The sequence below is a fragment of the Plasmodium berghei genome (genome assembly GCF_900002375.2).
Source record: "Plasmodium berghei ANKA genome assembly, chromosome: 1".
NCBI lineage: Eukaryota > Apicomplexa > Aconoidasida > Haemosporida > Plasmodiidae > Plasmodium > Plasmodium berghei.
Window position 1 is genome coordinate 289,738 of NC_036159.2, and position 10,632 is coordinate 300,369.

The 10,632-nt window shown below is 23.4% G+C and overlaps 3 protein-coding genes across 3 annotated transcripts; all 3 read left to right on the forward strand.

Annotated features, from left to right (window-relative positions):
* Positions 1-1,343: 1,343 nt before the first annotated feature.
* Positions 1,344-3,059, forward strand: PBANKA_0107300 (T-complex protein 1 subunit zeta, putative; the record flags this gene model as incomplete). Its single annotated transcript, XM_034568349.1, has 2 exons — positions 1,344-2,853; positions 2,938-3,059. 2 exons carry the CDS (start codon positions 1,344-1,346, stop codon positions 3,057-3,059), a joined length of 1,632 nt encoding a protein of 543 aa, XP_034419673.1.
* A 2,030-nt stretch (positions 3,060-5,089) lies between these two features.
* PBANKA_0107400 (ornithine aminotransferase, putative) lies at positions 5,090-6,334 on the forward strand (the record flags this gene model as incomplete). The annotated part of the gene is made up of 1 exon (XM_034568360.1): positions 5,090-6,334. One exon carries the CDS (start codon positions 5,090-5,092, stop codon positions 6,332-6,334), a length of 1,245 nt encoding a protein of 414 aa, XP_034419674.1.
* Positions 6,335-7,401: 1,067 nt separating this feature from the next.
* On the forward strand, positions 7,402-10,213 carry PBANKA_0107500 (conserved Plasmodium protein, unknown function; the record flags this gene model as incomplete). The annotated part of the gene is made up of 2 exons (XM_034568371.1): positions 7,402-9,972; positions 10,169-10,213. 2 exons carry the CDS (start codon positions 7,402-7,404, stop codon positions 10,211-10,213), a joined length of 2,616 nt encoding a protein of 871 aa, XP_034419675.1.
* Positions 10,214-10,632: the final 419 nt, after the last annotated feature.

Below are 10,632 nucleotides of genomic sequence, written 5' to 3' on the forward strand. Positions count from 1 at the left end.
TATATATATATGTGTGAATAAATATTAGACGTTGAAAAATATAAAAATTATATGAACTTCTATAAGATTTAATGGTATATCCTCAATCTTAATATTTTCTCTACATTTATGTGTGTAACATTTTATCGCCCTTATTTTTTTAATAGTAAAGATATGTATAAAATATTATGATTATATATTATATTCATAATTTTAATTATTTCTTTTCTGTTTAATATCTAAGAATTACCAACCATTTGATACATAAGCATTTTAATGTATAAAACCTTTACATTTTCGTTATCTTTATAATTGTTTGTTTTATTTTGTTTGTGAAAAAAATATGTACCCTTTTTATATCTCTATTCCTTTCCAATTGTTAGTTGAATAAGTTCAATGAAATTATTTCCTTTATACATAAAAATGAATAAATAATAAAAAAAAACGATTATATATTTTTATTTGGAGTATAGTATTTTATAATATATAGAAATGATAAGAATTTATTTTTCAAAAAAAAAAATGCGCAATCATATAACATTGGGAATACTAACAAAAAATATGTGTATACATATGTACATAAAAAAAGAAAACAAACAAATTATTATAAAAAAATAACTTCATTTTTTTTGAAAAAGTATTTTATTTTGGTAGTACTTTTTTTAGTGCAAAAATTATTTCATTTTTTCATTCCTATATATGTGTCGCATTATTTTGAAGGTTGGGTTATATATATATTTTTTTTTTGTGAAACATTTTTTTCGGCAAATATTATATATGTTATGTTTCGAGTTTATGAATAGAAAAACATGTAGAATAAAAAAAAAAAAATTTAATAATAAAATAAAATTCACTATTATATCACAGTTTATAATACATAATTGTATACCCCACATTTACATAAATATTAGCTTTGTATTATTTTTATAAAATTTAATATACAAATAAAATAGCATCAAAGATTTAGCTATAGATAGGAGAAAATATTCATTTCCATTTTTCCATTTCTCTATATTTATATATTTTTACAATTTTTGCAAGTTTATATTTTTTTTTCATTGCACATAATTTTGGCATGTACTTGCATATTCCATATATTTATTTATTTATTTATTTATTCCATATTTCGCACATTTATTTATATACATATCAAATGCTCTCGTAAATATTTAACAGTTTGTGATATAACAAATAAGAAAACATTACGGCTTAAATAATTAAATTAAAAAAATAAAGGTAATTGAATACTTCACCTTGTTTGAAAGTTATAAATAAAAACTGCAATTTCAAGACTGAACTTGTTTTGCTCAATTTTTTCTGCATTTTTCAAATTTGTCAATTTTTTCTATTTGGTTCTTTTGCAGATGTCGGTACACATGCTAAACAAAAAGGCAGATAGCCTACGCTCAACAAATGTGTTGCTCACAAATATAAATGCGAGCAAGGGGATGTATGAAATAATAAAAAGTAATCTTGGCCCAAAAGGAAGTTACAAAATGCTAGTAAGCGCATCAGGGGCTATAAAAATAACAAAAGATGGTAATGTATTATTAAATGAAATGATGATACAACATCCAACAGCAACTATGTTAGGTAGAATATGTTCAAGTATTGATGAAAATTTAGGGGATGGGTCAAGTAGTAATTTAATAATAACAACAGGGTTAATTTATTTATCAGAAAAATATATATTATATGAAAATATACATCCTCGGATTATTACACAGGGATTTGATACTATCAAAAATATTTTATTTGATTTATTAAATACAATGAAAATTCCAATAAATATGGAAAATCATTTTAATAAAGAAATATTGTACAATGTTGCTAAAACATGTGTTAGAACTAAATTACCAATTCAGTTAGCAGACAAATTATCAGAAGATTTAGTAGACAGTATTCAAATTGTTTATAATAAAAATAAACAAATAGATTTGCATATGATCGAAATTATGGATATAAAAAGAAATATGAGTATAAATACAAAACTTGTTCGAGGTATGGTACTTGATCATGGGTGTCGACATCCTAATATGCCTAATAGATTAACAAAATGTTTTATATTAGTTTTAAATACTAGCTTAGAATATGAAAAAAGTGAAGTATTTTCATCATTTGTTTATTCAAATGCAGAAGATCGAGATAAATTAGTTGAATCAGAAAGAAAGTTCACAGATGATAAAATAAAAAAAATAATTGAAATAAAAAAAAATATAATAGAAAAAAAATTTAAAGAAACAGGCGAAATGTATAACTTTGCAGTTTTTAATCAAAAAGGTATTGATCCTATGAGTTTAGATTTATTAGCAAAAGAAAATATTATGGCATTGCGAAGAATTAAAAGAAGAAATCTAGAACGTATTGTTTTATGTTGTGGTGGAAATCCATGTAATAATGTATATGATATTGTAGATGATGATATTGGATATGCAGGTTTAGTATATGAAATATGTGTAAATGATGAAAAATATACATTTATAGAAGATGTTTTAAATCCTAAAAGTTGTACTATATTTATACAAGCTCCTAATGATTATACAATTAAACAAATTAAAGATGCAATTAGAGATGGATTAAGAAGTATTAAGAATGCAATTGATGATAATTGTGTTATATCTGGTGCGGGAGCTTTTGAAATTGCTGCTTATAATAAATTAAAAGACGAGGAAAAAAAAATTAAAGGAAAACAAAAATTCTCATTTGACATTTATGCTAACAGTTTGTTAAACATTCCAAAAGTTTTGTTAGAAAATAGTGGATTAGATATACATCAATCACTCTTTAATGTCATAGACAAATACAATGAAAACCCAGCAGAGCCTCTGGGTGTTGACCTTGATTCTGGAGAGCCTATAATACCCCACCTTCGAGGTACGAATTGGAAAATAATACTACTTTTGCCACTTTTAGCAGTTCGAGTGCTTATTATTTTATTTTTATTTTATTTTTTTATAGGTATTTATGATAATTACTGTGTAAAGAAACAGATCATATCAATTTCAACTGCAATAGCACAACAAATCCTTTTAGTTGATGAAATAATAAGAGCAGGAAAATCAATGGGAGGCGAAAAATAAACACAAGCAAAACGATACACATTCACTTGTTTATTTTATTACATTCTTTTTCTATTTTTTACAAGTTTTGTTTATTTTATGGAGAGATAAATTAACTTTATAAGAATATATTACAATTCTCCTAATTGCAAACACATTTTATTTATCTTTTTCCAAATCCACAAATAAAAGTTATTCATATCTTATATATCTAATATATGCGTAAGGCATGTATACATGATGTTATGTAATGATTATTTTTGTTTTATTATTATATATTTTTTCCCAACTTATAAATATATGCATATTATATACATATAAGCATACGCGTTTAGTCGATCCTTTTGTATGTGCATTTTTTATCAGTAATATTAACGGTCATTTCATACAAGTTAATCTATTCACTAAAACACACAAAAAAAAAATCCCCAAAAATATATGGAACTTGATAAATACTAATGAGTAGTTATAAATGGTAATATTACTTTGTCCCTATTAAAAACATTTTAAATAAAAAAATTTATTTATCTCTTTTTTTTTTTTTAAACAAATAAGTTATAACTATATGATTACAATAAAAATGAGTTATAGACTAATATTACATTGTCCCGCAAATTAAAAAAAATGTGTGGAAATATAAATTTACAGCTTTCACATTTTATGTACATATAATTGTTACCCAAGGTATTGGAATTTCACATATATAAGAATGTGTAGAAATATATATGTGTTTTTTCAATTTGGAAATTTAAATTATATAGTTATGAATAGCATTTGCAATAAAATGATTTTTATTTCAAGGGTTTTATTTTACAATTCCAACCTTCATTTTTATAAGCTAGCTATTATAATACAAATTAAAAAAAAAAATTGGAATGGGTATACACCAAATTTTATGAACAATTCAGGAACTTATGTAAATAGTGCATATATAAATTAAAAAAAATATTCTCTGACTAAAAATTCAATTTTTACCTTGATTACGGTTTATTATATATATCTACTAATATTTATCTCTATATATAAGGTGCATTATAACTTGGTTTTCAGCATATGTTCATAAATATCATAGGAATTACATTCATATTGCACACAAAACATAACTTTCATACTATCCTCTTCCCCTTTGTAAAAATTGTTCAAAGAATAATTACTTTTCTATATATTATTAAAGTTCTAGGGGTATAGCAAAAAAATATAACTGTATGCGTGCAAATATTAATGCGTTAGGAGAAAATATTACATGGGTACAATATCGAGAAAAAAATATCCATATAAAATTGCTATTTTTTTGTTTTTCATAAAAAATTGAATTCCAATTTTCTACTTATAATATTATAGATGAGTAATAAAATTTACAGATTTTGCTCATTTTATGAACATTTTTATATGTACCCCTTATCACACTCGTCTATGATTTTTCGCTTAAAAACCGTTAATTAAAATTAAAAAAATAATACTTTTAATTTCACGTGAAATTTGAAAAATGTATTATGATAAATATCACATTTTTATAAAAACGTTAAAAAGATTATTTAGCACACTTAATTTTAAACTATTTTAAATTAATTTATTTCAAAAATTTTCAAATTTCCCACATGACATACAATTTTATTTCCAATATAAGCTTATTATATTATAATTAAAGCGAAATTAATTAAATTTAATCGTTATATTGTAATCTTGTACTTTAAAATTACAAAAATTCCGTACCATCCGTATAATTATATAAACTCATTATTTAATTTAAACCAAACTTTCCGCATTAAACTTGTGTTTTCCGATTTTTTAACATTTGTTAATTTTAAAAGTAAGCTTTTCTAATATTTCGAAAAAATATGCATTAAACCGAGGAAATATAAAACCACATGCATGTTATTACCCACACATACATTTGCAATGTGTTCTGTCCTGCATTTGTACTTATTTTTTTCGATTTTTGTTTTTCCATAAAATTTATGTGCATGCAATGTATTTTATAAAAAAGTAACAATTTGGCCTGCACATGGTCATATTTTTTGTGTTATTACGCAATTTTTAGATTGTTCAAAATGGAATTTGTCAAAGACTTAAAAACACCAGAAGATTATATAAACAACGAATTGAAATATGGAGCTCACAATTATGATCCCATTCCCGTTGTATTAAAAAGAGCTAAAGGTGTATTTGTTTATGACGTTAATGATAAAAAATACTATGATTTTTTATCTGCATACTCATCAGTTAACCAAGGCCATTGTCACCCAAATATATTAAATGCTATGATTAATCAAGCTAAAAACTTAACAATTTGTAGTAGAGCATTTTTTAGTGTATCTTTAGGAATATGTGAGCGATATCTTTCAAATTTACTTGGTTATGACAAAGTATTAATGATGAATACCGGAGCAGAAGCTAACGAAACCGCATATAAATTATGTAGAAAATGGGGATATGAAGTTAAAAAGATTCCAGAAAATATGGCTAAAATTGTTGTATGCAAAAATAATTTTTCAGGAAGAACTTTAGGTTGCATATCTGCATCTACTACAATAAAATGTACATATAATTTTGGTCCATTTGCTCCACAATTTTCCAAGGTTCCTTATGATGACTTAGAAGCTTTAGAAGAAGAATTAAAAGATCCCAATGTTTGTGCATTCATTGTTGAACCGATTCAAGGGGAAGCAGGTGTTATTGTACCATCAGATAACTATTTCCAAGGTGTATATGACATATGTAAAAAATATAATGTTTTATTTGTTGCTGATGAAATTCAAACAGGATTAGGTAGAACCGGAAAATTATTATGTGTACATCACTACAATGTTAAACCAGATGTAATCTTATTAGGTAAGGCATTGTCAGGAGGTCATTATCCTATATCCGCTGTTTTAGCAAATGATAATGTTATGCTTGTTATAAAACCCGGAGAGCATGGTTCAACATATGGTGGAAATCCATTAGCTGCATCTATATGTGTTGAAGCATTAAATGTATTAATTAATGAGAAATTATGTGAAAATTCTGAAAAATTAGGTGGCCCATTTTTAGAAAATTTAAAAAGAAAATTAAAAGATAGTAAAATTGTTAGAGATATAAGAGGTAAAGGTTTATTATGTGCTATTGAATTCAAAAATGAACTAGTTAATGTTTTAGATATTTGCTTGAAATTAAAAGAAAATGGTTTAATTACTAGGGATGTTCATGACAAAACAATTCGTTTAACACCACCTTTATGTATCACAAAAGAACAATTGGATGAATGCACAGAAATAATTGTTAAAACTATTAAATTTTTTGACGAGAAGTTTTAAATTATTATCCCCAGAAATGCACATTAAATAATATATAGAGGCATGTTGATGTTTACTAGTATATGCTCTTTTTTGGTCATTTTACAAATTTGCTGATTTTTTTTGTAACACTTATATTAGTTTTAAGTTTGTATCACGATATTTGTATAATTTATAATTGCACATTTAATTTGAGCTTTTGATGTTTTTAGCTTTTTAATTTTTTATAATATGCAAAATGCTTTATAATATAATCGGTTTTTTGGGGGGGAATTTTTTTTTTTTTTTACTTATATACTATTTTTATCAATTTTCCGATTATTTTTACATTTCTGTAATATTCATTATATTATTTTATAGGCCTAATATGTTGTACATATTTAAAAGTGTGAGGGAAATTACATGATTTATTATCAATATATTTTATGTATGTGCATGGCTATGCATATATTTTTATGGCCAACAAAACATTTAAATATTAAAAAGAGAATAAAAGAAAAGTATAAAAAAAAAGCAATTTCAATTGATGCAAAAATGAAATTCTCGTTTTATTCAAAAACATTATCATAAGGTTTATTTCTATTATGTTTTCTTACTTATTCGAATTTTTCCATAAATGTATCACAAATTTAGCCCTAGTATGTGAATTATAAAGAAAATACAACATGTGCATGTGTATCATACATATTATAATAGTATTGATGATAATTGAAATTCTCTATTTTTTTAATTTTCTAATATAATAAAATAATAATTAAACGATAAATATATATTGGGTGACTTATATTTGTTCGTTTTCAGTGTTTATTAAAATTTAAAGTTCTTGTTCCGTTTTATTCCTTACATATGTATTTTTTCTCACAAAATAAATATATTATTTTTAAATTTTATAAAATATTTCTATTTATCAAAATCTACTGCATATAAATTACTACACATTGGTAACTATTATATATTATATACATATTCCCACTTTTAGAGATATGATGCATGCACTTGTTCATGTAATCAGTACATATCATTCTTAACACAAACGACATATATTTCTTTTTTGGATACTTTTATCCTTTTAATTGTTTTATCAAAAAATGAAAGAACTAAATATGGATGAATATTATTTACATAAAAAAGAAATAAAAAATATATTTAAAAATGACGGTGAAGATATTAGTACATTTATTATTACTAAAAAAATGGCTTTAACAAAGGAAAGGAATGACAATATAAAAGATATGAAAAATTTGATTTCAAAATATCCATATATCTTTGTTAAAAGCTCTATTCTTTATAAAGAGCTTGAAAATAATGTACAAAATAAAAAAACAATAATTGAGGATGTAAATATAATATACAACAAAATTACAGAATTGTTTCAAAGTGATGAATATAAAAAGGATGTAAAGGATTTAAATTATTTAACTAGCGAAAATGTTTTATCAAATAATATATTTTTTTCTGAAATCTTCAAAATACCTTTATTAATTCATAAATATATTAATAGTAATGAACATGAAGAAAATTTGCCCAATTGTATAAAATATATAAAACTATGTTGCAACATAAAACCATGTCTTCACCAATATTGTTATAATAATAAATTCAGCAATGATTGCTTAGTTAATTATTTAAAAAGTTATGAACAAACTGTGAATAAACAAATTAAAAAAATTAAAAAAATTATTTGCAATTTAATTGTGAAAACGAACGATGTAGATAAATTAAAATTGTACATACAATATTTGTCCGATATATTTAATTATTTTAACACATTAAAATTTGATGAAAATAAAATCGATCATAATTACACACCCCAAAATGTAGTGGGAAAACAAGACGAAATAAAAAGCCTTAATTGTTCAGAAAAAAGTAGTAAACTAGCCAATTATAATGATAATAACGACACTGGAAATATTAGCAATAATGTAGATCATATTATTGATAATCATCATGCAATAGACAAAAATGGTGAGGAATACATCAAAAATAAATTCTTAAAACTTAAACATTATAATATATTAACAAAAATAAGAGAACGACTATTTGCTTGTGAGAATAACAGAGGGCAAGCAACACAAAAAAAAAATTTACATAGTTACGAAATATTACAGCTATTTTTAAATGAGATTCTAAAATTAAAAAATATATATCAAAAATTATTTAACGGAGTAGATACAAATTTATATAAACATATAGCATTTATATATTATTTCGCTTTATCCTTAGTACATATTAAAATAACACAAGGGAATTCGCCCCGTTTAAATGAAAACAATGATGTCCATATGCACACAAGTAATATACGTTTGTTGAATAAGCTTAATGAGCGAATTGTTATGAAAAAAAATAAAACAAATAGTAATTATAGTAATGACAATAATAATATCAATTCGGCTGATTGTTACAAACGAGACGACACTAGATTGTCTAATTCAAATCTAAAACTACCCCCTGAAATGGAAAAGAATTACGATTTTATGTACAGTTCAAAAAAAAAAAAACATATATTGCATGATATAACGAAATTTATGGATGAATTTAATAAAAATATAAACGAAGAAAATATATTAGACAGTTATTTTTTTTTTAGAAATAACAATATTTCAACTTGGAAATATCCCTTTTTAAATTTAAACACTTGCATATTTAACTATATGTATTATTATGTGTTCTTTAAAAATAAAAAAAAATTATTTTTTAAAAATAACGAAAAAAAAAACAGTTCAAAAAAAAAGGTAACAAATATTGGGTTTCAAGAAAAGAAATCATTTAAAAATCACTATAATTTTGTTGAATATTTATATGAAGAAGAGGATAAAAAATATGATGATGTAATAAAAAATTGTCCACAAAATATAAAAAAGGATTTCAAAAAAAAAAGTAAAAAGAAAAATATATTTCTTAATCATTACATCGCAATACAATCGCTAATTCAAAACAACAAAATTAAGGAAACCGTGTTGGATTTACAAAAGTATAGAAAACATAACTTAAACAGTTTAATATTAAAAGAAGATAATGCTAATCCATGTATAAGTTTTTCCATTGTGATGGATAACTTTATAAACAAAATATTTGTGGCATATATCTATGATTTCCTTCAAGCCAATAATAATATTTTTTATCAAAATATTTTGTTCTTTGACAAAGGAAACAACAATGAAAAAAATGATTCTAAAGAAGTATGGGGTGTTGAGACAAATCGATTACCCAATTCGATAGATGCCGAACTAAAAAAACAAAGAGAATTTTTCATTAAAAATGCTAAAACTTTTTTTGATTTAAATAAAAATAGAACAAAAGAAATTAATGAAAACGAACCAAAAAATTCAAGCAAATTTAGTCAAGAACATTACCAAGAAAAAATTGCTGGGAAATTAAAGTATTCCTTTTTAATTTCCTATTTTTATAATATTATATTTATTTTAAAAACCATTAAATGCTATATAGATAAATCTTTGTTATACACCATTATCCATATGTTTGAAATTTCTTTTAAAAATATTATTGAAAATTTGATAACCATGTTTTTGGCAACCCAAAACATATTTTTTAAATATAATATATTTCAATTTATTATCGAGGCTCTTTTAAAGAGCATATTTCCCTTTGCATTTTTGTTTCTTTCGTGCATTTATCAAATTGATGTTACTCGATTAACGGTAAGACCAAAAAAAACAAATAATAGAAATAAGAGAAATAAAAAATATATAAATATTCATGGGGAATTAAATAAGTAAACAACACCTTTTCATATTATCTTTTAAATTGACATAAATAAATTAATGTCGTTATAGGCATAATTATTAGTGCACCATATATAACTATTAATATTTTATACGTTAATTTTTTTTACAGGAAAAAATATTGAAAACCTTGAATAACTATTCGATTAGCATATGACATAAACTTGCTAATTCCCTCTTTTTTTAAGTTGAAATTGTTGCATTTATTGCTAATATTATGTAACACTATTTTTTTGTAAATTATTTCACTTGTTTAATTAGTATGTATTTTATTATTGTGCATTGAACAGTATGCATAAAATGGGAAAATATTTTACTTATAGTAATTTGCCATTTTATCATTTTTTTATGAATGTACATATTTTTTTTTAAGTTCATACAAAATTATCAGACTTCTATTATACCCCCCAAAAAAATACCCATAAAAAATAAACAATGATAAGCATATTTGCATAATCCCCACTAATATACATCCCCTAATTTTCCTCAATTCATTAAGAGGATAAAATTTGGCGAACTAGCCATTTTTTTATTTTATCATTTAAGTATTTTGGCTAGTTTTTTTTTTTTTTTATT